At 65.5% G+C, this 26,062-nt stretch overlaps 4 protein-coding genes across 5 annotated transcripts; 2 read left to right on the top strand and 2 right to left on the bottom strand.

The window, feature by feature from the left end:
• Positions 1 to 668: 668 nt before the first annotated feature.
• CUNH19orf25 (chromosome unknown C19orf25 homolog) lies at positions 669 to 1,343 on the top strand. Its single transcript, XM_054290861.1, has 2 exons — positions 669 to 840; positions 1,037 to 1,343. Exons 1-2 carry the CDS (start codon positions 690 to 692, stop codon positions 1,216 to 1,218), a joined length of 333 nt encoding a protein of 110 aa, XP_054146836.1. The 5' UTR covers positions 669 to 689; the 3' UTR covers positions 1,219 to 1,343.
• A 781-nt stretch (positions 1,344 to 2,124) lies between these two features.
• Positions 2,125 to 4,195, top strand: LOC128946862 (granzyme M-like). Its single transcript, XM_054290860.1, has 4 exons — positions 2,125 to 2,473; positions 2,743 to 2,890; positions 3,583 to 3,843; positions 3,994 to 4,195. The coding sequence occupies exons 1-4, from the start codon at positions 2,199 to 2,201 to the stop codon at positions 4,180 to 4,182; spliced, it is 873 nt and encodes a 290-aa protein (XP_054146835.1). The 5' UTR covers positions 2,125 to 2,198; the 3' UTR covers positions 4,183 to 4,195.
• Positions 4,195 to 21,295, bottom strand: APC2 (APC regulator of WNT signaling pathway 2). 2 transcript variants are annotated; one of them, XM_054290858.1, is made up of 15 exons: positions 21,243 to 21,295; positions 16,889 to 17,047; positions 16,688 to 16,778; positions 16,446 to 16,614; positions 15,282 to 15,390; positions 15,090 to 15,203; positions 14,484 to 14,561; positions 13,133 to 13,213; positions 12,678 to 13,059; positions 12,486 to 12,581; positions 12,252 to 12,391; positions 12,073 to 12,150; positions 11,873 to 11,989; positions 11,528 to 11,742; positions 4,195 to 11,054 (listed from the first exon to the last, which is right to left on the bottom strand). In XM_054290858.1, exons 2-15 carry the CDS (start codon positions 17,027 to 17,029, stop codon positions 5,693 to 5,695), a joined length of 7,173 nt encoding a protein of 2,390 aa, XP_054146833.1. In that variant the 5' UTR covers positions 17,030 to 17,047; positions 21,243 to 21,295; the 3' UTR covers positions 4,195 to 5,692. The 2 variants fall into 2 exon arrangements, with proteins under 2 accessions (XP_054146833.1, XP_054146834.1); XM_054290859.1 differs by lacking the exon at positions 21,243 to 21,295 and adding an exon at positions 17,452 to 17,611.
• A 1,647-nt stretch (positions 21,296 to 22,942) lies between these two features.
• Positions 22,943 to 25,395, bottom strand: RPS15 (ribosomal protein S15). Its single transcript, XM_054291098.1, has 4 exons — positions 25,329 to 25,395; positions 24,961 to 25,046; positions 23,692 to 23,926; positions 22,943 to 23,104 (listed from the first exon to the last, which is right to left on the bottom strand). The coding sequence occupies exons 1-4, from the start codon at positions 25,329 to 25,331 to the stop codon at positions 22,991 to 22,993; spliced, it is 438 nt and encodes a 145-aa protein (XP_054147073.1). The 5' UTR covers positions 25,332 to 25,395; the 3' UTR covers positions 22,943 to 22,990.
• Positions 25,396 to 26,062: the final 667 nt, after the last annotated feature.

Here is a 26,062-nt window from a genome sequence, read left to right as displayed (position 1 = left end):
TGCGGTCCGAGGTGTCGGTCTGTCCGGTGGGGGGGATCAGGGGGGCTCTGTCTGTGTGTGCGGGGGGCGGAGGGGGCCGGGTGATCTGTGCGGGGCTCTGTCTGTGTGTCTGTCTGTCTGTCCAGCGGCGGGGGTGGGGTCTGTCCGTCTGTCTGTCCGTTGGAAGGGCGGGGTGAGGGAGTCAGTCTGGGGGGGGGGAAGGGAGTCGGTCTGTCTGGGGAAGGGGGGCAGCACAGGGGATCTGTGTGTCTGTCTGGGAGGCAGGCAGGTGTCCGTCTGTCCGTCTGTCCGGAGGGGAAGGTGGGGGGGGTTCTGTTTGTCCATCCGGGGTTACACTGAAGGGGCTCCGCCTGCTGCGGCGGGTCCGTCTGTCTGTCCAAAGGGCAGCACAGGGGGTCGGTCTGTCCGTCTTGGGGGGGGGGGATAGAAAAGGAGAGCTGTCTGTCTGTCCGGAGGTGAAGATGGGGAGGTTTCTGTTTGTCCACCCGGGAGTACAGTGAGGGGGCTCTGCCTGCTGGGGGGGTCTGTCTGTCTGTCTGTCCAAAGGGCAGCACAGGGGGTCTGTCCGTCTTGAGGGGATAGAAAAGGGGAGCTGTCTGTCTGTCCGTCCGTCCGTCCGCAGTGGCAGCGCCCTCACCTCCCCCCCCTCCCCGTTCCGCAGCCCCCTCCCCACATGAGCCTCCCCCGGGATGAGCTCCAAGGCCAAGCGGGTGCTGCCCACCCGCCCTGAGCCCCCCAGCGCCGAGCAGATCCTGGCGGACGTGCAGGGCACGCTGCCCTCCGACCCCGTGTTCGTCCTGCCCGCCGAGCCCCCCCTGGACCCCCCGGGCCCCGCTCCAGGTGAGCCCTCGGTGGGGAATGGGGGGCGTGGGGACCCCCCAGCCCCGCTGAGCCCCCCTCAGGTGAGCCCTCGCTGGGGAATGGGGAACATGGGGACCCCCTGAGCCCCCCAGGCCCACTCCAGGTGAGCCTTCGTGTGGGAATGGGGGCGTGGGGACCCCCCGGCCCTGCTGAGCCCCGGCTCTGCCCCCGCCAGGCTGCCCCGAGCCCGCGGCCGAGGAGCGGGAGCGGCTGTACCGGCAGATCCGCTCCTACGTGGGGATGAACCAGCGGCTGCAGCAGTCCCGGGAGCAGCTGCAGGAGCGGCGCCGGGAGCTGCAGAGGGTCGGGGAGGCGCTGGAGCGCGGCATCGCTGAGATGAGGCAGAAAGCGTTCTGAGGGACCGTGCTGGGCACCTCCACGCTGTGATTTCACCTTCCCAACGCCGTTTGCATCGCGAAAATCCGGATTTGGCAGCACAGCCCCGGCTGTGCCACCCCAGTGACCTTTTCCCAGGGAACAGCGGGATCCTGGCGCTGGGACAACGGCCTGCACCCCTCCCTGTGCCCCCGAACCGGCTGCCATGTCCCTCGTGGGTGCCACATCCTCTCCTCCCTACGACTTTTCCCTCTGGTACTTCCCCGAGGATGACCCCATCGCCTCCCGCATCGCCGAGCGCCTCAGGCAGGAGGGATTCCGGGGCTTCACCGAGCACCAGGACCGGGTGGCCGGGACCTCCGTCATCCTGACGGCCGTGGAGGCCATCGAGGCCAGCCGTGTGGCCATCCTGCTCCTCTCGGCCAAGTCCGTGCGTGACCGCTGGTGCCAGCGCGTGTCCCAGTGGAACCTGTTCCACAGCGTCCGCCAGCAGCAGCGCGGCCCCAGGGTGGTGCCCGTGTGCGTGGGGGTCAGCAGAGCCGAGGTGCCGCCGTTCCTGCAGCACCTGGTCCCGCTGGAATACCAGAACGAGTTCTTCTTCCAGCGGCTGCTGGCCAGCCTGAGGTCCCGCCCGAGGAGCGGGGCCAGGAGGGTCCCGCCCAAGGGGATGAACTGAGGGACCCCCATAAAGGGGGCTGGGTGGGGGGCCAGCAGCGCCCCGTGGTGTGAAAACTGCCCTGTTTTGCTAATAAAGGTGGTGGGAATGGGTCACCCAGCACAAATCTCACAACCGCCCACTTTTGCGAGCTGGAGGTGCCGCTTTTCTGTCTGCTCTGAGCGCTGGGGGGGCCGTGGGTGTTTCCCACCCTCACAGGTGTGACCTTGTGGGTGCTTCTTCCCCTTCCTGCCTCCCCTGAGCTGCATCCGTGCCCCGCTGCTGTCACACGGCCCCCGGGGCTCCTCCAGCTCGGCAGCTGCACCGGGAGCCGTGGAAGGGCAGGATGGGGGCTCGGGGCTGCCTGGGGCCGCTGCTGCTGCTGCTGCTCCTCCCTTGGGCCGGTGGCTCCGGCGTGGGCTCGGAGTCACTGCCCGGGGCGGTGGCAGCTGCTGGTGGGGACAGGACGTGGCTCCAGCCATCGATCATCGGGGGACACGAGGCCAAACGCCACTCCCGGCCCTACATGGTGTCCCTGCAGGTCGGGGGGCTTCATAAGTGCGGGGCAGCGCTGCTGCACCAGCGCTGGGCACTGACGGCCGCGCACTGCCTGCCTGAGAGGTGAGTCTGGCACGGCTGGGTCCTGCCCGGCACGGCCGGGTCCTGCCTGGCACAGTTCGGTCCTGTCCCGTATGTCTGGGTCCTGCTGGGCACGGTTCGGTCCTGCCTGGCACGGCTGGGTCCTGCCTGGCACGGTTGGGTCCTGTCGGTATGTTTGGGTCCTGCCCGGCACGGTTCGGTCCTGCCCGGCACGGTTCGGTCTTGCCCGGGGAAGGGGGCGGGGCTCCGGTGACCGGCCGCGGGCTGACCCCGCTCCCGGGCCGGGCCAGGTCGCGGCACAAGGGGCGGCTGCTGGTGGGGCTGCACAACCGGCGGGACGATGAGGAGGAGGGCGCGCAGAGCTTCACCATCCGGGCTGCCTGTCCGCACCCCGGCTACGACCCAGACACGATGGAGAACGATCTGCTGCTGCTGCAGGTGCGGCTCGGGGGGCTCCGAGCGGGGCCGGGAAGGGGCGGGGAGTTCGCACGGGGCCGGGGCGAGCGGCTCGGTGACATTTCCTCTTCTCACCCGCAAGAGATTTCACACCTGGGTGTCATCTCCCCGCTGTCATTACCCCGAAACCTGCTCCTCTCCAGGCTGAGCAATCCCAATTCCACAGCATTCAAAGGGACGCAATCCTGCTGGAGGCTGTGGCAAAACAAAACATCAGAACCCCTCAGGTCTTTCCATTCCTCCTTGTACCTTGTCCCTCTTGAGATCGGGGCTGAGTTTACATGGGCACAAACGTACTGGTGCTGTGCAAGCAGAGGAATATAGAGAGAATTTATTGTACCCATTTGGTTGTTTTCCTTCCTCTTTGGAGCAGAAGGGCTCACATAGAGTAACACGTTCTACAAAAATAACACTTTTACCTTTTATTGTGCTTCCTCTTGCACGATGAAGCACTGAGTTGGAAAATGCGGTTGTTGGGAAGCATCTCCCTTACATCTCAAGGCCAAAAAGAAAAAGAGTTTAGGGCCAAGGATCGGTTCGGGGCTCCCCCTCAGTCCCCCACCTGCAGCATTGGGGTGCTCCCCTTTAACCCCCCACCCACCCGCGGTGTTGGGGTGCTCCCCGCCAGCCCCTCTGCCCATCTGGGGGGTTCTGATGTCGCCCCCCGCCCGCAGCTGGACGGGAAGGTGACGCTGAGCAGGACACGGCGGCTGATCGCGCTGGCGAGCCGGGAGCCGGCGCCGGGGGCGCGGTGCAGCCTGGCGGGCTGGGGGGTCGCGGACCCCCGGGATGGGAGGCTGTCACCCACCCTGCAGGAGCTCGACGTGACGGTGATGGACACGCGGATGTGCAACAACAGCCGCTTCTGGCACGGCAAAATCGGCCCCGCCATGATCTGCTTCCAGGGGCTGCGCCGCGGCTCCGCGCCCGCCAAGGTGAGAATTTGGGGGTCCAAGGGTGCTAAAAAACCCAAAAACCCGAGCCTGGCTGCGGGAGGATGCTCCCCCTGAGCAGGTGGGATGTTCTCCTGGCCATGGTGGGGGTTTCTGTCCCCTGATCCATTCCCCGGTGTCACCTCCCCTCAGGGTGACTCGGGGGGACCCTTGGTGTGCGGGAGGCGGCCGGCGGTGGCCGGCGTGATCTCCTTCAGCAGCAAGAACGCCACTGACCCTTTCAAGCCACCTGTGGCCACCTCGACCGTGAAGCACAAGAAATGGATCCAGAAAATTCTGCGGAGAGGCTGCGGGTCCGGCCGACCCGAACACACGGGATAGACCAAACAGCCCTTCCTATTTACAGAGGTTGGCTTTTAATTGGGAATGCTGTCCAGAGTCTGGTAAAATAACATCCTTAGTACATAGATACAGTGATGGCGAGCGGAGCCCGGCGGGATTGTCGGTGGAGGAGGAGGAGGAGGGCGGTGGTTTGTAGCCGGGGGGCGATCTGGTCCTCCCGCCACCCCTGTGCTCCTTTACAGCACCAGGGAGTGCTGCTCCTGGGATTTTCCTCCTTTTCTTCAGTCCCGGCCACTGCCAGGGCAGGGGGGCTCCAGTGGGCATTGGTGTGCCCATCCCCATCACCCCAGTGCACATCCCTGGGGACCCCCTGCATATCCCCACAGTTCTGGTGTCTCCCTGGCCCCTCTGTGCAGCTCAGAGCTCCTCCCTGTGTCCCCAAAGCCGCCCAGGTGTGTCCCCTGCACATGTCCCCATAGCCCTGTGTCTGTCCCTGCAGCCCCCGTGGCACTGGGATGGGGGGCACAAAGGTCCACCCAAAGCAGGGAGTGATGGTGAAGGACTGGAGGTATCCGAGGGTCTGGGACCACCAGGATTGGGGGTCCCTCTGCAGCCCAGCCCATTCCCAGGGGCTGAGGCACTTCCCACACACCCCAGTGTTGGCACCTGGGCCCGGCTGGCAGCAGGAGTGGGGGTGTCCCCAGGGTTTGGTGCTCGTGGGCGTAATCCAGTCCTGGATGGATTCGTGTCCACATCCACAGGGACACCCCGGGATCCTGGCTGCGAGCTGAGGCTCTCCTGCCCTGGGGGTGGGAGGCTGGGGAGCTCTGGGTGAAACTGAGGGACCCCAGACCCTTTCCTGAGGGTTGGGCATCCTGGTGCCAGCTCAGCACGCTGTCCCCTCCCAGAGCAGCCCCCCAGCCTGGTGACAGCCCCCTGTGAGCAGCCCCTGGGATGAGCCCATCGGGACCCCGGCCCCCTCCACGAGCTTTGCCCGGCTCCTCCTGCACCATTTCCCTCTGCCACCACCTCGGACCGGCACAGATCAGCCACGAGGAACCTCCAGCGCGGGGTCCTGATCCCCCAAACGGGGCTCCTGGTCCCCATCTCCCCCTCCAAAGCCTCTTCCCCTGCTAATAAACGAGCTGCCATGAGTTGATATCAGCCAGACAAGCTGCAGCGTGTGGGGTTTTCCTGGTGCTGGATGTGCTGTGTCAGCTCCCGGGCGTGTGGGATCAGGCTCTGGATGAGCAGGATGGGGGCACACGGGGACACAGCCCCACCTCAGTTTGTCCCTGGGCGTCCATCAGTGGGAGGGGACGGTCCATGAGAACCACCCCAGCTCGGGCTGCCAGACCCGGAACGTTCCCAGTTCTGTCCAGTCCTTTCTGCTGGGAATGGTGATGCTTCAGCACAGCAAGCCCCAACCAGGACCAGCAGCAGGTTGGGGTGACTCTCTGGTCCCCAGCTGTCCCACACGTGTCCCAAACACAGCCCTGGCCAGCTCCCGTGGGGCTGGGGGCGTCACACGACCCTCACTGGGGCATCATCAAGCTTGGATTTTCTCCACCGCCTTGTCGGCCACCGCCGTCACCGCCATGGGGCTGGGCACGTAGTTGAAGGGGGTGACACGGGCGGCCTTGCTGGGGGAGCCGTGCCGGCTGCCGGGGAAGCTCCCGGCGGGCGCTTCGTGCCCGAACGAGATGGGCAGGGCGGCCTTGGCGGGCGCGGGGGCTTCTCCGTCCCCGGTGGCGCGGGGGTGCGGGGGTCCCTCGCGGCTCTCCAGCGTGGGAGAGGTGCTGGAGTTGGTCTTGGACGTGGCGAAATCCTCGGTCTGCACCACGGCGTCGCTCGTTTTCCTGGCCGTGCCGGGGGTGCCGGGGGGCTCCTCGTCTCCCGAGCCCGCCAGCGGCAGCGCGGAGGAGGGCAGCGTGCTCTTGAGGATGTGCGGGATGTCCTCGTCGCGGATCCGCCGCCACGTGCCCTTCATCACCACCACCGGCGGCTTTCCCGGCGGCGCCCCGGGAGCTGCGGGCTCGTTCTGCCGCCGCCGCGCCGCCGCCGGTGCCTCGGAGCGCACGGAGGACGGGCTGGCCGCCCGCCGGGCCACGCTGATGTTGGGCGAGGACGAGTAGCGCTTGAAGGGCTCGGCCGCGGGCGCGCTGCTCTTCACCGGCAGCCGGGACGGGCTCTCGGAGCTGGTCCGGCGCGGAGGTTTGGCCCCGGCCGCGGCTTTGCCGCCGGGCTGGGCTCTGGGGATGAGCGGCCGCTGGCCCGGGGTGGCCGCTTTGGCCGCCTTGAGCTCGTCGCAGCGGGAGGAGCAGAGGAACACGGCCGGGAGCGCGGCTCGGCTGCGCTGGGGGGAGCCCCGGCGAGGCAGCGAGGTGGCCGGAGGCGCCGGGGACAGCTCGGAGCGGTGACGCAGCAGCAGGCTCGAGGATTCCTTGATGAAGGTGAGCTGGCGCAGGAAGCCGGAGCGGTCCGAGTCGCTGCCGCTGGAGCGGGCCGATGACATCCGCACCAGGTTGAGCCGGCTGCCCCCCGGCGCCCCGGGCCGAGCCTTGGAGCCGTCGACCTGCTCCTCCAGCACCGGCATGGCCGCCCGGCCCGGCAGCACCTTCCTGCTGGGCTTCTGCATGAACGGGATGCGCACGGGAGATTTCTGCGTCTTGGACTGCTTGGGAGCCGGGGATTTGGGGGCCGGGGCGCGGGCCGGGGGTCCCGGCGGGGACGAGGAGCCGCTGGCCTTGCCCGCGGCCGGGCCGCCCTGCTTGGTGACCTGCGAGGGCGACGGCAGCTTCTTGGGGGCGTGCTGGGAGGGCGTGGAGGTGCGGGAGGAGCCCGAGGAGGGGGGGCCTTTGCCGATGCGGGCGGGCGGGGTCGTGCTCCTCTTGGGCAGCGCCAGCTCCGCGGTTTCGGGGGCTTTGCCCAGGCGGTGCAGGCTCCGGGAGCGCTGCTGGCTCAGCGAGAGGTTCTTGGCCGGCTGCGCCTCGGGCTTGGCCGCGGGGCTTTTCTTGGGGGTGGCTCGTGGGCTAGGGGCGTCTTTGGCCAGGCTGGGCATGTAGATGACGGTCCTGCCGCGGAACACCACGGGCAGGTTGGGCACCGGCTTGGCGGGCGCCGGGCTCCGCTCCGCCCTGGAGCTGGCGCGGCCGGCGGGACGGGCACCGGGCGCGTCCTTGCGCTCCGGGCGGCCCTTGCTGTGCTCCCTCCGCGCCGCGTCCCGGCCGGAGGCGCTGCCGGGCCGCTGCTTCTCCTGCCTGCCCAGCGAGAGCTGCAGCGTGGAGCCCACCGAGAGCCCCGACATGAAGGACAGGATGGAGTCGGACTCGGAGGAAGGCTCCCGGGACAGCGAGGCGGCCGCCTGGTGCAGCCAGGTGACGATGGAGTTGGCTCCCTCCTGGATGGCTTGCCACTCCACGCTGTCCAGGTCGGAGCCTCGGTCAGAACCGGCCTCCTCCTCGGGGTGATGCCTGGCCTCGCCTTTCCGCTCCCTCCCTCCGGCTCCCGGCGGCTTCTGCTTTCTCTCCACCAGCCTGCGGCGAGCCGCGGGCCGCCGGCGCTTGGGCATGGCCGAGCCGATGCATTTCTGCAGCAGATCATCCTCCGAGTTGAGGCTGGGGGAGCTGGGCGAGCCCCCCTGCGCCTGCCCCGCTGCAGCCGAGCGCGGCCAGGTGGCTTTGCCGCAGGGCTGGCCCCGCTCCTCGCCCTCGGAGAGGTTGGCGTCGCTCAGGGAGCTCATGGAGGAGCTCAGGGAGTAGCACGGCGGCGTCTCGTCGGCGATCAGGTTGTTCTGAGGCTTCGTCTTGGCCTGACGGGGACCGGGCTCGGGGTCCTTGTGGGGCACGGAGCCTCCCCAGCGCTCCCTCCGTGTTGCCCGGCCGGGCTGGGCTCTGCTGCTGGAACCATCCCTGCCCGCCTCGGGCAGCTCGTCCAAATCCGGGTCGTAGAAGCAGTAGACGGCTTCCTCCGTCGGCGTGGTGTGGCACAGCGACTGGAACACCACGCCATCCTCCAGAGCCTCATCCTTCCTCCCGGGGGCTCCGCTGGCCCTGCCCGCCCCCAGCTCCAGGCTGGTTGTGCCCTTCGCTGGGGTCTGGCCCCGCTTTCCCTCCCCGCGGCCCGGGCCCGCTTTGCCCTTCGCGGCGGAGCCGAGGCGGGCGGGGGCCGAGCTGCCGGAGGCGGCTCTGCGGGCCGGGATGGGGCCGGGCTGGCGGCGCCGCTCGCCCAGGGGGTGCTCGGTCTCCTCGCCCGCCGGGTACCGCAGCGTCTCGTCGCTCAGCGAGGCGGCGCTGGAGAAGTTGACCGGGGTCCCGTCGGCCGAGTCGGTGAAGGAGTCGTCGTCCTTGAAGAGGTCGCGGGAGGCGGCTCGCAGGTGCTTGGGGACGCCGGGGTGGCTGTGGGCCGGCACCAGCATGTACACGGGGACGTGCAGCGGCTTCTTGGTCTGCGGGTGCAGCACCTGCCCGGACAGCAGCGAGGTCTTGACCTTGCGGAAGCGGGAGGGCATGGCCGAGCTGATGCACTCCTTGAGGATCTCGATGTCGTCGTCGTCGGGGGGCTCAGGGCGCTCGGCCCTTCGCCGGCCCTCCAGGTACCGCTCCTCCCGCCGCTCCTCCCTCTTCTCGTGAGCCGCGAAGTTCAGGCTGTTCTTCTCCGGGAACGTGGGGATCAGCTTGAGCTCCACGTCCTTCTGCACGTAGTGCTCGTGGAGGGGCAGGGCGCTCAGGCTGGAGGCGCACGAGAAGTTCTCGTTGGGTTTCTCCACCGTGAAGTAAACCATGGAGTCCAGGTCCTGCGGCAGCTGGAAGCGTTCCTTGAAGTCGGTGATCTCCATGAACTTCTTGACGTTGTTCTCCCACTGGATGTTGAACTGGCTGGTCTCCTTCTCGGGCTGGCAGCCCAGGTCGAAGAGCGGGGTCTTGCTGCGGCTGGGGGGCATGGTCTGCCCGGGGCTGTCGGGCAGCTCGCTGGGGCTGATGGTGCCACTGATCATCTCGCTGCACGGGTCGCTCTGGATGGAGCTGGCGATGGAGGGGCTCTCGAAGCTGCCCAGGGAGCTGACGGAGCTGCAGCGGCTCATCACCAGCGGCGTCTCCTGGATGTAATTCTCCGAGGAGCTCGAGGGCGTCAGGTCCTCCTGGCGCGAGGGCGAGGCCTCCCGCAGGAAAACCTTGTCGCGCTTCGGGAAGGGGATGGTGATGGGCTGGGAGATCCCCACCGGCGTGGTGGGACCTGGATCCGCCGCCTTCTCCTTCTCCTGCCTCCGATCCTCCTCCCCTTCCTCCATCTCCAGGATCTCCAGGGAGGAGTCGCTATCCAGGTCGTTCTCGCTGTGGCTCTGCCCGTCCAGCACGTTGTCTGCTGAGGAGAGCGAGGACAGGGAGCTGCACCGGGAGAAGCAGATTGGGGTGTCCTCCACCGAGTACTTCTGCACCGACTCCTGCTCTGCCGAGGCCGGTGGCTGGGCCGGCAGCTTCTCTGGGATCTTGCTCAGGGGCTCGGCTGCCTGCAGCAGTGCTGGGGGCAGCCAGGCTTGCTTCCTGCCCAGGAGGGAGGGCTGGTGGCCAGCAGCCATGCTGCTCTTGGCCAGGGTCTCAAGCATGGGGACGTGCTGGTAGGATGGAGACAGCTTGATGGTGCGAACGTGGGGGTCAGTGGGGGGCTTGCTGCCCACCTCCTTTTTCCACTCCGTCTCCTTCTCCGGCACCTTGGGGCTGGGGAAAGTCACCACCTTCTTGGCCCGTTCGGGCAGGTCCTGCTGCTCGGGTTTGTCTGGCTCGGGGGGCTCAGCCCGCTCTGGTTTGCCCAGGATGCTCTTGAGGTCGAGCCTGCTGGGCCGCTTCTGGTAGCGCTGCAGCTCGTCGCGGTAATCCAGGAAGGCGGCCCTGGGGCAGGGCTTCATGTGCTCCTTGGTGCAGTAGCCGTCGCTGGTGCTGCCGCTGTTGAGGCTGTCGGTGGACAGGCTGGTGTAGGCCGTCTTCAGCCTCAGCAGGGTGTGAGCCCGGCTCAGGCTCTCCCGCTTGGCGAAGCCGCCGGCGTCCGACAGCCGGCACGGCGAGCAGGACTGGGCGCGCGCCTCGTGCCCGTCCTCGGGGCCGTACTGCCAGTCCAGGCAGTGATCCTCGGAGCTGAGGCTGAAGCTGTCGTCCGAGGAGTTGTGCATGGTGGAGATGTCCTCCACCAGCTTGTCGATCTTGGCCACCGTGCTGGAGATCTTGTTGGCCAACTTCTCGGCGGCCAGCGAGACGTCGTCCTCCGGCAGCGGCGCCTTCTTGGGCTCGGCCGCCTTCCCGCTGCCGTCCTTCTCCGGCTCCGGGCAGCGCCTCTGGGCCAGCGCCCGCGGCAGCGCCTGGCCCTGCAGGAAGGAGGAGTTGAGGAACATGGAGAGCACGGAGGCGCTGGCTGTCTCCACGCCGGTGGAGATGTTGGGCACCTCGTCGTCGTCAAAGCAGCCGGAGTCAGAGGCGTAATCCTTCACCAGGCTCTCCATGTGCCGCATCGGCTTCTTGGCGCTCTGTCCCTTCAGGCTCTGCTTCTCCATGGTGTCGAAGGTCTCAGCCAGGTGTTTGGCGTCCAGCTCGGCCTCCAGCGCCTTCTGCTTGCGCATGTAGAGCGAGGGCATGCAGGAGCCCGGCGACACCACGGCCGCGTCCTTGTACTTGGGAGGCCGGTTGGTGAGGAGGTTGCGCAGCGCGGCCGCGCTGCCCATGGCGATCATCTTGTGCTTGGAGTGGATGAGGTTGCGGAGCATGCTGACGGCCCCCAGGTCCCACAGCAGCTCCTGGTCGCGGGGGCTGCGGGCCGACAGGTTCCAGAGGGTTCCGCAGGCATTGCTGACGATGGTCAGGCTGTGCGAGCGCAGGTGCTGCAGCAGCGTCTGCAGGCAGTTGTGGTCCCGGAGCACCTGTCTGTGGGACAGAGGGGACCCCACCCCGGCTGTCAGGGTGGTCCTGGACCCGCTCCCTGCCCCATCCCAGGGGTGCAAGGTGACCCCACCCCTGCCCAGCCATGGCATCCCCCCAGTGCTGTCCCTGGGGGCTGCAGTGCCCCTGATCCTGCAGCACCCCCAGCCATTGCATCCCGCAACACCACCCTTGGTACCCAGGGTTCTCCATCTCCATCACCCTTGTACCTGCAGCCATATCATCCCCCAATGCCATCCTGGGGTCCATGGAGCTCAGATCCCCCATTCCCATCCTACCCCCAGTGCCATCCTGGGGTCCATGGAGCCTGAGATCCCCCATTCCCATCCTACCCCCAGTGCCATCCTGGGGTCCATGGAGCTCAGGATCCCTCATTCCCATCCTACCCCCAGTGCCATCTCTCGGTCCATGGTGCCCTGGGTCCCTCAGGTGCAACCCCACCCCTCAGTGCCCCTCACCTATAATCCTCCCGTGTGGCAACGAGGCTGGAGACGTTCCTGAGGATGCCACCGCCGCTCTCGATGATGGCCAGGGAGTTGCTCTGGCACTTGTAGGTGAGGGTGCTGACCAGGAAGCCCAGGGCGCCCTCCACGCTGCAGATGGCCGCCTTGTTCTCCGTGCTGTGCGCCGAGAGGTTCCACAGCGCGCTCAGGACGCTCTTCAGCGTCGACTCCTGCCCCGGGAGGGGACACACAACTCCTGTCAGCCGTGTCCTGTCACCCTGTGCCTGCTGTCACCCACCCCAGGGGCACACAAAGCCCTGCCAGGTCTGTCTGTGGTCACTGTCACCATCCCAGGCTCACCTTGCCAGCGTGCAGGGCACAGCGCATCAGCCCCGTGACGCTGCCCACCTCCCGCAGCACCTTCTTGCTGTTGATGTCAGCGCGCCAGGAGAGGTTCCTCAGGATGCTGGAGACCACCTGGAGAGGCAGAGAGGGGTGAGTGGGCACAGGGACTGTCCCCTTACCTGTCCCCCACCCCAGGTAGCCCCACCAGCACCCACCTGGTGCAGCTCCTCGCTGTCCGAGCCCAGCTGAGCCACGATGGCCTCCATGCAGCCCCGGCGGGAGCACAGCGTGGCCTGTGGGAGGATGAGGATGGTGAGGGTGATGCTGCGACCCCCAGACCCTGCTGATCCCCCCTCCCAGACCCTTCTGATGCTCCCCAAACCGCCCTCCCCACCTTGTTGACCACATCCCCGAAGGTGAGGTTGGTGAGGGCCATCCCCGCGTAGCGTCGCAGCGCCAGGTTCAGGGGGTCGTTGGTCATCTTGTGCATCTCGTAATCCACCTGCAGCAGCTCGGCCACGGCCTGCAGCCCACCTGTGGGACGAGGAGGGGGTTGTTTTGGGTTCCCCCACCTCCAGCAGCCTGTCTGGGGCGGTGCAGAGGGAAGAAGCTCCCTCCCTGCGCTCACCCAGCTCGTTCATGGCCCGCCGATACTCCTCGTCGAAGGAGAGCTTCATGATGGCACAGGTGGCCTGGCAGATCTGCGGCTCGATGGGCACTGGCACTGCGGGGGGATGAGGGTCAGGCACACACGATGCTCCCAGTCCCTCCCAGTCCCTCCCAGTCCCTCCCAGCACAGGTTGCTCCAACCCAGCCGTACCGGCACCCTCGGGTCCCCGTCCCCCATCCCTGCTCTGCATCTGCAGCCAGTCCCAGCAGGTCTCCGAGTAGGAGCGGATCTGCTCCAGGACGTGCAGCACCCTCATCTCCTTCTTGGCCTGGCCCTCGTCGGGCTGCGAGAAGACGATGTTGTGCAGGGCGGCGTTGGCTCTCATGCGGGCGTCCTTGGCGCCCGTGGGGCTCTCGGGGGGCCCCGGCTCGCCGTCGGAGTCGTGCAGGATCTGGATGAGCAGCGGCAGGCAGCCCGACTTGCGCATGGCCAGGCAGCTCTCCTGCGAGCTGGACATGGCCAGCAGCGTGCGGGACATGTCCTCCTTGTCGCGCGTGGCCAGCATGGACAGCAGCCAGAACACCACCTCCACCTGCGGGCGGCACAACACGGGCTCATTGCTCAGCCCCACGGCGGGCCCAGCCCAGCCCGGCCGTGCTCCTCACCTTGGTGTTGCCGCCCTCCTCGGGGTGGGTCGGGGGGTCCAGGCTGCCGTCCCCCTCCATGCCCGGGACCTTCCCGCAGAGCTGCAGAGGAGGGGGCAGGTGGGGGGGCTGCACTGCAGAGCCCTCGCCCCCCCCCGTGCCCCTCCCCACTTTCCTGCCGCCCCCTGAGGTCCCCAATCTGTTTCCGTCAGAGCCAGGCGGGGTTTGGAGCTAAAATCGGGGATTGATGGGGATGGGGGGCACTGCTGCAGCTCAGGGAAGGGAGAGCGTGGGTGGGCGGCGGGGAGGGGGCTGGGGCTGAGCCTGCGGGGTGGGAAATGGGGCTGGGAGGATCCGGGGGTGTCTGGGGGTGATGGGAGCTGTGGGTGCTGCCATGTGGGGCTGTGGTGATGGTGGGAGGAGAGTGATGATGGGACTGTGTTGATGGCAGGGCTGTGGGTGGCAGTGGGACAATGGTGATGGCAGGGCTGTGATGGTGACAATGACAGGGGTGTGGGTGACAGTGTGGCAATGGTGATGGCAACCTGTGATGGTGACAATTACAGAGCTGTGGGTGACAGTGGAACAGGGGCTATGGCAGCCTGTGATGGTAACATTGACAGAGCTATGGGTGACAGAGGGACAATGACAATGACAGCCTGTGATGGTGACAGTGGTGGAGCTTTGGGGGGTCACAGTGGGTCCGTGACAATGGTGGGGCAGTGGGTGACAGTGGGACAGGGGCTGTGATGGTGACAGTGGCGGGGCTGTGGGTGACAGTGGGACAATGTCAATGGCAGCGTGTAATGGTGACAATGGTGGAGATTTGGGGGGTGACAGTGGGTCTGTGGCAATGGTGGGGCAGTGGGTGACAGCATGGCGATGGTGATGGCATCCCATGAAAATGATGCTGGTGGAGCTGTGGGTGACAGTGGCACAATGACAGCAGCAAGGCTGTGTGTGACACTGGGCCCGTGTCGATGGCAGCCCATGGCGATGATGATGATGATGGCAGTGGAGCTGTGGGTGACAGTGGCACAATGACAGCGGCGGGGCCTGCGTCGATGGCAGCCCATGACAATGGTGGTGGGGCTGTGTGTGACACTGGGCCCGTGTCGATGGCAGCCCACGGCGATGACGATGCCGATGCCGATGACGATGGCAGCCTGCCCACCCTGGCGGCAGCAGATGCTGCTGGAGCCCCCGCCCGCCCGCCCGCCATGGCCTACTTCTGGTCTCCATGGCAACTGCCCATTTCACGGTGCCCGAGCCGCACAAAGCCCGGCTGTGCCGGTGGGGACAGCGCGGGGGGGCCGGGCCGGCCCCTCCACCCCCATTCCCGGCTCCAGAGGGAGCGGGGACACCCCAGTACCTGCGGCTCCGGCTGCTGCGCCTTGTCCTGCGCCTCCATCAGCTCCTTGTCGATCTGCTCCAGCCGGGACGCCCGGATCTGGGGGGCACAGGGGGCGTTGGACAGGGCTGGGACCCCCCAGGAACACAGGGGTGTGGGTGTGCAAGGAACAGGGTGTGAGCAGCTGGTGTAGGGTGTAAAGAACTGGTGTAGGGTGTAAGGAGCTGGTGTAGGTTGTGAGGAGCTTGTGTAGGGTGTGAGGAGCTGGTGTAGGGTGTAAGCAGCGTGAGGAGCTTGTGTAGGGTGTGAGGAGCTGGTGTAGGGTGTAAGCAGCGTGAGGAGCTTGTGTAGGGTGAGAGGAGCTGGTGTAGAGTGTGGGGAGATGGTGTAGGGTGTGAGGAGCTGGTGTAGGGTGTAAAGAACTGGTGCAGGGCATGAGGAGCTTTTGTGGGGTGTGAGTAGCTGGAGTAGAGTGTGAGGAGATGGAGTAGGGTGAGAGGAGATGGAGTAGGTTGTGAGCAGCTGGTGTAGGGCACCCAGAGCTGCTTGAGGGCACCCAGAGTTGAGCCCATCAGCCTGGGGCCCCCCAAAGGCAGAGCAGGAGCAGTTTGGGGGTGAAGGACCCACCTGTGCCCTCTGCACCATCTCGTCGGCCGTCCCGAAGCGCTCCTCCATCAGCGAGCGGATGTGCTGCGCCTCGAACTGCAGCTGCTGCCGGATCAGATCCATCTGCATGGAGAACTGGGGGCGCACGGGGGGTGCCGTGAGCGGGGCAGGGCCTGGGCAGCTGTGGGGGCACAGGGGGGGTCCCCCACTCACCGTGTCCACGTGGGGCAGCTCGTCCAGGCGCGTGGCCAGGCTCTGCAGCTGCGAGTAGTACCAGACCTTCTCCTTCTCCTCCTTCTCGATCTCCCCCAGCAGGAAACACCTGCAGAGAGGGGGATAATATCAGGAGCCAGGACATCCCCCTGGCTGTCCCAGAGACCCTGGCACAGACCCCAAAACACCTGTGGGTTTGATTATTACCAACCTTATATGAAGATCAGCAAGACACAACAGTTTATGTAGAATAACAGTGAAGTTGTCATGGGGTGGAAAAAGAGATTTTGGGGATTTAGAATGGGGGTTCAGGGGGCAAGATGGAGGGAACTGGGTGTGTCCAGCCTTTCTCCTTCTTCTTCTTGGCCTCCATCTTCTGCTGTGATGGCGGCACAAGTTGGGAATGGCAGACATCAATAATGGCCAGAGCAACAAGCTCCAGTGGTGTTGGAATTCAGGACATCCCTCTGGCTGTCCTGGACTGCCAAGATCCTGCCAGGGGGCTCAGAGACCCTGGCACAGAGCCCAAAACACCTGTGGGTTTGATTATTACCAACCTTATATGAAGATCTGCAACCCACAACAGTTTAAGTAGAATATTAGTGATCACGGGGTGGAAAAGGAGATTTTGGGGGTTTTTTAGAATGGGGGTTCAAGGGGCAAGATGGGGGGAACTGGGTGTGTCCAGCCTTTCTCCTTCTTCTTCTTGGCCTCCATCTTCTGCTGTGATGGTGGCACTTACAGATTCGTTTACATATTTAAATATGTATATATAAATATTAATATAATAAATAATTAATAAATAAAATATAATATATATAAATATATATATTTACATATGGTTTACATGTCTAACATAGGTGATAGGTGTTGGGAAGTTATTGTAAACATTGTACAGGTAGTTTTTACTATAAAGACATAACACTGCCCTGGGGGCAGGCCGAGTGCCTGGACTGTCTTGCTGGGCTGACCTCGGCAGGGCAGGAGAAATTTTGTTATAGATAAGATAAAATAAACAACATTGACACCGAGAAATGAAGAGCTCTGACTCATTCGAGTGCCGGGCTTGGAAAAAGAGACTTTGGAACTTTTTTTGGGGGTCACTGTGACCAGCAGAGACCCCGACAGGATCAGCACAACCCCCGGTCCCTCTGCCCCCATCACCTCTCTCGGTCCAGCTCCTCCAGCATGCGGAACGTGGCCCTGCCCAGCTCCCCGGGCCCGTCCCGGTGCGCGGCGGGGCCCGCCGGGCTCTCCTCGGGGCCGCGCCCGGTGCTCGGCGCCTCCGGGGCGAACTTGAGGTTGTAGAGGCTGCTGATGTCCATCTGCAGGGCTGGGCACGGGGACAGCGGGGTCAGGGAGGGCTTGGTGGGGTCTCCCCTTCCCCACATTGCTCAAGCACCAACCTTTGAGCTGGTCCAGCACCTCGGTCTGCCCCGAGCTCACCATGACCCGCGCCTCCTGCTCCAGCTTGCCCTGGAGGTGCTTCAGGACCTCCTGGAACAGAGATGGAGATGTTGAGGATGGGGAGACGCGGATGGAACCCCCCCCCCCCCATTCCCATTTGGGGGTCTGTGCCCCGCCCCCATTTCGGGCTCTGTCCCCACCTTCATGTCCGAGGTCTCATTTTCCAGCTTGGACAGGTGGTTGGAGTTGTCCTCCAGCTCCCGCCGCAGGTGGCTGTTCTCCTTCTTCAGCGCCTCCACCTGCCGCACCAGCTGATCGTACGAGGCGATGGAGCCGGACATCTTCACCTCCTCCAGCGCCTGGGGGGGTTCAGGGGTCGGCAGCGCCCGGGGGACCCTCAGAGCCCCCCAGGACCCACCTGGGATCGTGGCACCCCAACACCCGCACCCCTGGGGGAGCCGGAACCCCCAAACCCCCCCGAGGGGCGGCCCCGGCTCAGGGGGGCTCCGGGCAGGGCCCCCCAGCCCCCGCCCGCTCCGCAGCCTCCGCAGAGCTCCGCGCTCCCTTTGTCTCGCTTTTGTCTTCTCCCGCTCCCAACCTTCTCCCGCTCCGCTCCCTCCGGCTCCGGGGGCAGCCCCGGCCCCTGCAGGGCCCCCCCGCCTTCCTGTGCCCCCCACCCAAACCCTCGCGGCCCCTCTGAGCCCCCCCAGCCGCCCCCAGCCCCCCAAATCCGCCTTTGCCGCAGCGCCGCCGCCCCTCGCACCTGCCCGGGGGGGCACCCACGGCGCTGTCACACCCGGGAGGGGGATCGGGGACCCCTCGTAGCCCCCCCAGAGGGTCCTGGTGGCACCGGGAGCCCCGCGGAGCCTCCGTGAGCACCGCGTGTGAGCGGGGGGAGCCGGCAAAGGGGGGCAATGGGGATGGGGGCTCCCCTCCTCCCCACCCCACATCCCCCCAACAAAATGGGTCAGGAGGGGCAGAGATCGATCCCCCTCCAGGTTCTGACGCCCCCAAATCTGCCCCACGGCGGCTCCCTGGGGCCTTTCCGCTCCCATGAATCCTTTTGGGTGGCCCAGCGCCCCCAGCATTGATGGAACACAGGAACCCCCCAAAGCCCCCCATGGATATCCTGCACACCCCCAGGAGCCATTCCGGCCCCCCAAACTGCTCCTTCACTCCTGCACCCCACAGGGGTGGGGGATCCAAATTCTGCCCTATGGGTCCTGCTGGGGGTGCCCCCTACCCCACCCAGATTCCCAAAGACCCCCAGGGTGTGAATCCCCCCCAACTGCTGAAAATTCCCCCCAGGAGAGAAATAACCCAGGGAAGAGGGGATGGGAGAGGGTGGGGGCCAGAGGAAGGGGGAAGAGAGGGATGAGGGATGGGGGATTGGGGATGGAGGGTGGACAAGGAGGGAATTGGGGAGGGAAGGTGAGGGAGGCCGGAATGGGGAATGCAGGGTGCGGGATTTGGGAGGGTGAATGCAGGGTGAGGAATGCAGGATGAAGGATGCAGGATGAAGGGTGTGGGAAAGGGGAAGGAAGGGTGAGGGATGCAGAAATGTGAAATGTAGGATGAGGGATGCAGGATCAGGGATGTGGGAATGGGGAATGCAGGGTGAGGGGTGTGGGATGAGGGATGCAAGGTGAAGGATGCAGGATGAGAGATGCAGGATGAGGGATGTGGTAAAGGGGAAATCAGGGTGAAGGATGCAGGAATGTGGAATGCAGGGTGAGGGGTGCAGAATATGGAATATGGGATGCAGGAATGTGGAAGGTGAGGGGTGCAGGATACAGAATATGGGATGCAGGATGAGGGATGTGGGAATGGGGAATGCAGGGTGAGGAGTGTGGGATGAGGGATGCGAGGTGAAGGATTGGGGATGTGGAAGGCAGGACCCCACAGGAGGGAGGGGGGGGATGGATGGATGGATGGATGGATGGATGGATGGATGGATGGATGGATGGATGGATGGATGGATGGATGGGTGGATGCGGGATGCGGGATGAGCACTGCCTGCTGTTGCTATGGTGACAGGGATGGGGGAGCACAGGCGGCTCCCGGCCCTTCCCGAGGACTCAGAGGTGGAGGATGGGGCTGGAGGGGATAATGGCAGCCAGGGGCTTCCACTCCTCCAGGGGAACACATTCCCCTCTCCCCAGCACCCCAAACCTGTGGGTACTCCCCAACTGCTCAGTCAGAGACCCCTCCCCTGGGGACCCCCACCCTGAAAGAACCCGGGGTGCTCTGGCTGCCCTGTGGCAGGGATATCTGGGGGGGTTGATGGATTGGGGGCCGAGCTCTGCTCCCCCCAGCTCCTGGCAGGGCCGGCCGAGGGACGGAGCCGCAGCGGCGCCGGGATCTGCAGCGTGCGGGGAGGGGCCGGGGCCGCACCTGCATCCAGAGAGCGGCGAGACAGTGGGAAAGGGGGGCTGGGGCTGTGGGAACAGGGGGGCCAGGGGTACAGGAAAGGGGGGCCGGGGCTGCGGGAATGGGGGGCCGGGCTGTGGGAATGGGGGGCCGGGCTGTGGGAATGGGAGGCTGGGGCTGCGGGAATGGGGGGCTGGGGCTGTGGGAATGGGGGGCCGGGGCTGCGGGAAAGGGGGCTCAGGGCTGTGGGAAAGGGGGGCCGGGGCTGTGGGAATGGGGGGCTCAGGGCTGTGGGAATGGGGGGCTGGGGCTGTGGGAATGGGGGGCCGGGCTGTGGGAATGGGAGGCTGGGGCTGTGGGAATGGGGGGCTCAGGGCTGTGGGAATGGAGGCCTGGGGCTGCAGCTCCATTCCAGCACCATGACTGTCACTGTCACAGCACCCGGTGTCCCCCAGGGCTGGATCCCAAGCGGGGCCGTGGGCTGGCCCTGGGCCGATGTGATGGCTCGGGGTCCTGGGTGTGTCTCCTCCTACCCCCAAAATCTGCCTCTCTCTGCTGAGGGCACCCCAGGATGGCCGAGGGTGCTGGTGGGGCCTGGATCCATCCAGCAATTTCCTGGCAGGGCAGATTCTGCTGCAGATGAAGCAGCAGCTGCGATACCCAGCACACCCTGCTGCCCTCCACACTGCCCAGGGTGCCCGCTGCCTACAGTGCCAGTCAGTGCCCACCTCACTGCCCACCTCACTGCCTGCAGCACTCAGTGCCCACCCCAGTGCCCACAGTGCCCACCACCCCACCATCCTCTGCACTGTTCACACCGCAGTGCCTTGCCCACAGATGTGATGCCACCTTAGCCAGTGCCACCCTGGCCTGGGCAGAGCCTGGGGAGCCCTGGGGGTACCCCAATCTCCCTGCACCCCTCTCTCACTCCAGCCTGGCTCTGCGGGTGAGCCTGTGACAGGGACCGCCGCCATCAGCCCAGTGTGGCCGCAGCGCCAAAGGCACAGCTGAGCCCCGGCTGCGGCTCCTGCAGCCCCCGGGGACATTAAACAAACAGCGTGTTGTCACCAGCCCGGGCTGATCGATCCGCCCCGGGGACCCCCGACCACAGCAAACCCCCCCCGGGGAGCACAGCCCCCCCCAGTTCCACCCTGCAGGGTCAGGGGGATTTGGGGATTTGGGATCCATCCCCCTCTCCTCACACAGCCCCGAGCCCCGCAGCCCCCGCACAGCCCCTGCACACACACACACCGACATCGTGGCCTAGGGGTGGATGTGGGGTCCCCAACACCCCCAGCACAGCCCCCTCACAATGCAGGGTCCCCTTTATCCACCCCACACCCCCGGGTGCCCGTGGGATCCAGCGGGGTGAAGGTGCAGCCACCTCCCCATCCCATGGGGGTGACTGGGGACAGCCCTGCCCGGGGACACTGGGGACAGCCCTGCCCGGGGACACGGCACGGGGACCCTGGGGGTGCCCCCCGGGGGGGTTGGTGCGCTGGTTTAGAGGCCGAGGATTTTAGGGACCAGTTTGGGAGGTGGAATTGGGGTGTGGGTTGGTGGGGAGGCTTTGGGTGAGGTTTTGGGGCTCAGCCGCAATGCCGGGCCCAGCCGCGCTGGGGGAGCATCGGGAGGGGGGGGATCTGCAGAGCCGAACTCGCATCGGGGCGGGGGGAGCTGCTGCCACCCCAGGAACGACCCCCCCGCCTCGCCCGCAGGATGGGGATGAGGATGGGGATGGGGATGGGGATGAAGGTGAGAATGGGGACGGGGATGCTGCTCCTTTCCTCCCTCCCCTCCCGCGGGCTCCCCGCCGAGCCCCGGCATTGTCCGGCCTTTGTTCCTGCAGGATGCGGGGGGTGAACGCTGCCCGACCCTCCCGATTCCCCCTGAACCCCCTGATCCACCCTGAACCCTCCTGTCCCCCAAAATTCCCCCCGATTCCCCCCGATCCCGCGGGCGGAGCCGCGCCCGCCGCAGGACACAGCGCATCCAGGGCCGGGGGCATCCCCGCCGCGGGGAGGGGGCGCAGATCGGGGCCCCCCCGGTGCATCCAACCCCCCGCAAGCCCCCCAACAACCGCACCCCGATCCCCCCCGGCCCCTCCGCGCATCCCTCCCCGGTTTCCCCCATCCCCGGAGCCGCGGGGGGCTCGGGGGGCGCGGGGGGCAGGTGCGGCCGTACCTCATCCCCGGCGGTGCGGGCGGTGCGGGGCGGTGCGGAGCCGTGCGGAGCCGTGCGGGGCGGTGCGGAGCTGGGCGAGGCTCCGGCGCGGCCCCGAGCAGCCGCATCCCGCCCCCGCCCCCCCGCTCTCGGTCGGGATTTTCCAGCGGCGCCGTTAGAGGGCGGCACCGGGGGCTCCCCGCGCCCCCCCGGCCCGTGCGGGGCGGGGGGGACGGGACCCGCCGGGAGGGCTCCGTTCCCCTCCATCCGCCGCCTTTCCAGCCTCCGCCAAAACGACGGGACGCACCTGCCGCTCCCGACCGGACCGGTCCCTCCAGAGCGAACCTGTCCCCTCAAACCGAGCCGGTCTCTGCAGGCCGAACCGGCCTTTCCACACCGAACCGGTCCCTCTCGACCGAATCTGCCCCCCCGAGCCCCCCGGTGCCGTCCCCATGTCCTTGGGGACCCACCCAAGGTGCGGCAGCACCGGCTGAACTTCGGGGACTCCCTCGGGATGAGCGGGACCCTCATGACGACCCCTCTGCAGCTGCTGCCGTGTGATCAGGACACTGTCACCCACCGAGGTCACTGTCACCCGCCGGGGTCACTGTCACTCACCTCCCAGCTGGGCTCTCCTGGCCCTCTGGGCATCGCCCCAAGGGGCTGAGAGACCCCACAAGGCCACAGGAGGAGAGTGACCCCAGATGGACAGTGATCACAGCTGGACAGTGATCACAGCTGGACAGTGACCCCAGATGGACAGTGACCCCAGATGGACAGTGACCACAGCAGGACAGTGACCATAGCAGGACAGTGACCACAGCTGGACAGTGACCCCAGATGGACAGTGACCATAGCAGGACAGTGACCCCAGCCCTCTTGTCCTGAGGCCACCCTCTCAAGGTCACATTGCTTGAACAAAAAGGGACCTGGAGCCCTTTTTGGGACTTTCCCTACAGGACAAACGGCCCCGGCACCACTGGCTAGGGGAATGGGATGAGGAAGGTGTGAGACTTAAAGAGCTGGGCCCTAAGGGACCCCTGAGCAGTCCCCAAGACAGCAGGATGACCCTGGGGACGAATGTCCCTCTCCACCAATGGCTTCACCATGGGACTTGGCACTGGTGACCAGCACTGGGTTCATTTGGCTCAGTTCAGGGACAAACCAGATTCATCCACCCGGGATGAACTCCTCTCATCTTCTCTCCCATCACCACTCACCCCTGAGCATCCCCCAGAGCACATCCCTCCCTCCCAGCCTGAGCTGCAAACCCTCAGCTCAGCCCCCACCCGGTGCCACTCTGTGATCCCTGTCACCAAAATCCTTTGGGTTCCCAAATTAAGGACAAGACAATAATAGTTTGGGGTTTCAATGTGCCATGATGGGCCTTGGCAGCTTCTCCTGGGGCTCAGGCTGGTTCTGAGCCTGGGAACCCCCCCTGCCTTCCCCCAGTTCCACATTTCCTCATTCCCAGTATTTTTATTAACAAATGAAGTTAAATACATGGAAATGCTGTAAATATTAAAGTGCATTCCCCACTTCCCAGTGAAGAACAAGGAATAATTCATTTACTAAACCCACATGAAGGTGATTTGTTTGCTGCAGGTGCTGACAGAAAGCAGAGCCAAAAACCCTGGCAACACTCAGGAAAATATCCAAAGATGGTGGAGTGGAATTCAGCACACCCCAGCCCAGGAATGGAGAGGCAGGAGACAGAGGGATCCAGGTGGAATTTCTTTATTTACACTGCAGGAGGCTCCCTCCTGGAGCTACTTGAGCGGGATGAAGCGGGAGGAGTGGGTGGCACCGATGCCAGGCCGGCCGTGCTTCACCGGCTTGTACGTGATGGAAAACTCGCCCAGGTAGTGGCCGATCATCTCGGGCTGCAAGGGGAGAGATCCGTGCTGGGGACAGAGCTGGGGACACGGGGACATCCCCACCCAATCCCCATCCCCATCCCACGGCTGCCAGGAGCCTGGCACAGCCGGTTATTCCAGCCCTGCTCCTCCCCTGGTGCCCTGATGGGCTTCCCCAGCTCTGCCCCTCCTGGGGAGGTGACACAGGAGCCACAGGGGCATTTGTGCCCTTCCAGGTGGGATTTAATGCCAGGTAGGAGCAAGAAAATGGCATTTAATCCCACTGGTGGTATCAGGTGACAGCACCTCGTGGGTAATTCCACTCCTGGGAAAGGAGTGAATTCCACTCAGGGATCTGTTTCATCCCCAAGCAGTGCTGGCAGGCTGGGCTGAGCACATGGATCACTCCACAGCCATTTCAGTGCTTCAGAGCCACACTGAGACCCAGTGGGAGCTGGCCCTCCCTGGGATGACACTTCCAGGTGTCCCTCTGAGCCAACCTCGCTCTGTGGAAGATCCTGGACCCCCCCAGACACAGGGAACGAGCAGGATTTACAGAGAGTTACAAGCCAACACTCCAGACACTGAGCTCAGTGCCAGAGCCCCCAGCTCACCTTGATCTCCACCTGGTTGAAGGTCTTGCCGTTGTAGACGCCCACCATGCTGCCCACCATCTCGGGCAGGATGATCATGTCCCTCAGGTGGGTCTTCACCACCTCGGGCTTCTCCATGGGCGGCGCCTCCTTCTTGGCCTTGCGCAGGCGCTTGAGCAGCGAGTGCTGCTTGCGGCGCAGGCCGCGGTTCAGGCGCCGCCGCTGCCGCGCGCTGTACAGCTGCATCAGCTGCTCGCTGCAGGGACAGGGACAGGGATGGCTCAGGGACCCCAAACTGAGCCTGGGGAGCCCTAACCCAGCCAGGGGAACAGCCCAGGGATCCCTAACCCACCCTGGGGAATGTCCTGTACAGCTGCATCAGCTGCTCGCTGCAGGGACAGGGACAGGGATGGCTAAGGGACAGACCAGGGACAGCTAACCCAGCTGGAGAACAGCCCAGGGACACCCCAACCCAGCCTGGGGAATGTGCTGTACAGCTGCATCAGCTGCTCGCTGCAGGGACAGGGACAGCTCAGGGAGCCCAAACTGAGCCTGGGGAGCCCTAACCCAGCCAGGGGAACAGCCCAGGGACACCCCAACCCAGCCTGGGGAATGTGCTGTACAGCTGCATCAGCTGCTCGCTGCAGGGACAGGGCGGCTCAGGGACCCCAAACTGAGCCTGGGGAACAGCCCAGGGACCCCAAATTGAGACTGGGGAGACCTAACCCAACCTGGGGAACAGCCCAGGGATCCCTAACCCAGGGACACCCCAACCCAGCCTGGGGAATGCGCTGTACAGCTGCATCAGCTGCTCGCTGCCAGGAGACAGGGACAGCTCAGGGATCCCAAACTGAGCCTGGGGAACAGCCTGGGGAGAGCCCAAAGACCCCACAGCCAGACACGGACAGCCCAGAGACCCTGAACTGAGCCTGGGAACAGCCCAGAGACCCCACAGCCACAGAGGTACCCAGATAGAGCCTGGGGAACAGCCCAGGGACACCCTCAGGGACCTCAAACTGAGCCTGAGGTACAGCCGCGGGAAAACCCCAAAGTCTGTCACCCAGACGGAGATGGGTACACAGGAGGGAGACCCCTGGGGACCCCACACCCTCAGCATCACCCGAACCGAGCCAGGACCTCACAATGACAGTGTCACCCACTAAGGGACTTTAAACAACCCACAAAGCAGCAGTTGAGCACCCAAACCCCCGTTATTGCCGGTAATTGAACACAACCCGAGTATGGAGCAGACCCGGCTCCCCCGACCCCCAAACCCCTACCAGCCCTTACTAGGACATGTCGAGCAGCTGGTCCAGGTCCACCCCGCGGTAGGTGAATTTGCGGAAGGTTCGCTTCTTCTTCTGCTCCACCTCCGCCTGCAGCGGGACAGGGGGGTCGGGTCAAGGCAGGGGGACCATGGGATTCAAGGCCGCGCTCCCCGCCCCGCACACGGGGAGGCCGCGGCCCCACCGAGCTCCGCTGGGCGCCAAGGCCGCCCCCTCCCCTCAGCCCCGCTCCCGCCCCGCAGCGCCCCGGGGAGGCCCATTCCCCATTCCCCAGGAAAGCCCCGAGCCCCGGGCAGCGCCGCCGCGGCGGGTGAAGCCCGGACGGCGGCGGATGGGGCCCGATAGTGCCGGCAGGGCCTCCCCCGCACCCACCATCTTGGCCTGGGCCGCTCGGAAAGGCCGCGCTCGCACCGGAAGCGGCAGATCTCGCGAGAGCGGCGCGGGCGGAACGGGCGGGGAAGGCGAGCCGGGCAGCGCTTCCGCCATCACTGCCCTTAAAGGGGCCGCACCCCCAGCCCGGGGACAGCGCGGGGACAGCTGAGAGGGACGGAGCCTCCTCTTCCCCCCAAACCTGCCCCTGCTGATCCAGGGAAATGTCGGGTTTCCTTCCCGCTGGCCCAAGGTGGAACCCAGCAGTGACAGGTCACAGTCAGCCCGGCTCTGAGCATCCCACACCTTTTTGGGATGCCGCCTTCATCTTTCACCTGTGGGGTTTCCCCTCCCCACGGGGATCAGAGCTGCGGGTGTGGCCCAGCAGAACCGGCTCGTTCTGCACAGGTTGGTCCGGTCTGGCCCCCACAGCAGGTCCCAGATCTAACGGCCCACACGGGCCTGGAGGAGCTGGTTCTGCACAGACAGGAGCCAAATCCAAAGGGTTTTATCCCAGAAGAGGTGAAGATGGTGGGTGTCCTCTGTTCCAGGTGTCCCCAGGGTGGTGCTGTGACATTTCCATGGTTTCACACCCCTGAGGGGGATCCAGTTGGGCTCAGAAGTGACACCTGCACAGCCATCCTGGAGCAGCTCCTGTCCCAGCTGGAATTTCGAGCTCATGGATGTAACAGAGTGAGGAGCAGAGCCACGAGCATTCACAGCAAGCAGAACCAGAA

The sequence above is a fragment of the Melozone crissalis genome, unplaced genomic scaffold (genome assembly GCF_028551555.1).
Source record: "Melozone crissalis strain CALT ecotype California unplaced genomic scaffold, PUWL_Pcris_2 ptg000088l_1, whole genome shotgun sequence".
NCBI classification, from domain to species: Eukaryota; Metazoa; Chordata; class Aves; order Passeriformes; family Passerellidae; genus Melozone; species Melozone crissalis.
This window is presented reverse-complemented; position numbering and strand designations above follow the sequence as displayed.

Excerpts from the sequence above, each read along its gene's own strand:
- RPS15 (XM_054291098.1), bottom strand. Across the intron at positions 23,927-24,960 it reads CAGCTGCTCGACATGTCCTA|CGAGCAGCTGATGCAGCTGT; the intron begins GTAAGGGCTGGT and ends CTGTCCCTGCAG. Across the intron at positions 23,105-23,691 it reads TCAACCAGGTGGAGATCAAG|CCCGAGATGATCGGCCACTA; the intron begins GTGAGCTGGGGG and ends CTCCCCTTGCAG.
- APC2 (XM_054290858.1), bottom strand. The coding sequence starts at position 17,029 with ATGTCCGGCTCCATCGCCTCGTACGATCAGCTGGTGCGGCAGGTGGAG. Across the intron at positions 11,743-11,872 it reads GTGCCCTGCACGCTGGCAAG|GAGTCGACGCTGAAGAGCGT; the intron begins GTGAGCCTGGGA and ends CTCCCGGGGCAG. Across the intron at positions 11,055-11,527 it reads GCCACACGGGAGGATTATAG|ACAGGTGCTCCGGGACCACA; the intron begins GTGAGGGGCACT and ends TCTGTCCCACAG.
- LOC128946862 (XM_054290860.1), top strand. The coding sequence starts at position 2,199 with ATGGGGGCTCGGGGCTGCCTGGGGCCGCTGCTGCTGCTGCTGCTCCTC. Across the intron at positions 2,891-3,582 it reads ACGATCTGCTGCTGCTGCAG|CTGGACGGGAAGGTGACGCT; the intron begins GTGCGGCTCGGG and ends CCCCGCCCGCAG. Across the intron at positions 3,844-3,993 it reads GCGGCTCCGCGCCCGCCAAG|GGTGACTCGGGGGGACCCTT; the intron begins GTGAGAATTTGG and ends ACCTCCCCTCAG.
- CUNH19orf25 (XM_054290861.1), top strand. The coding sequence starts at position 690 with ATGAGCTCCAAGGCCAAGCGGGTGCTGCCCACCCGCCCTGAGCCCCCC. Across the intron at positions 841-1,036 it reads CCCCCCGGGCCCCGCTCCAG|GCTGCCCCGAGCCCGCGGCC; the intron begins GTGAGCCCTCGG and ends TGCCCCCGCCAG.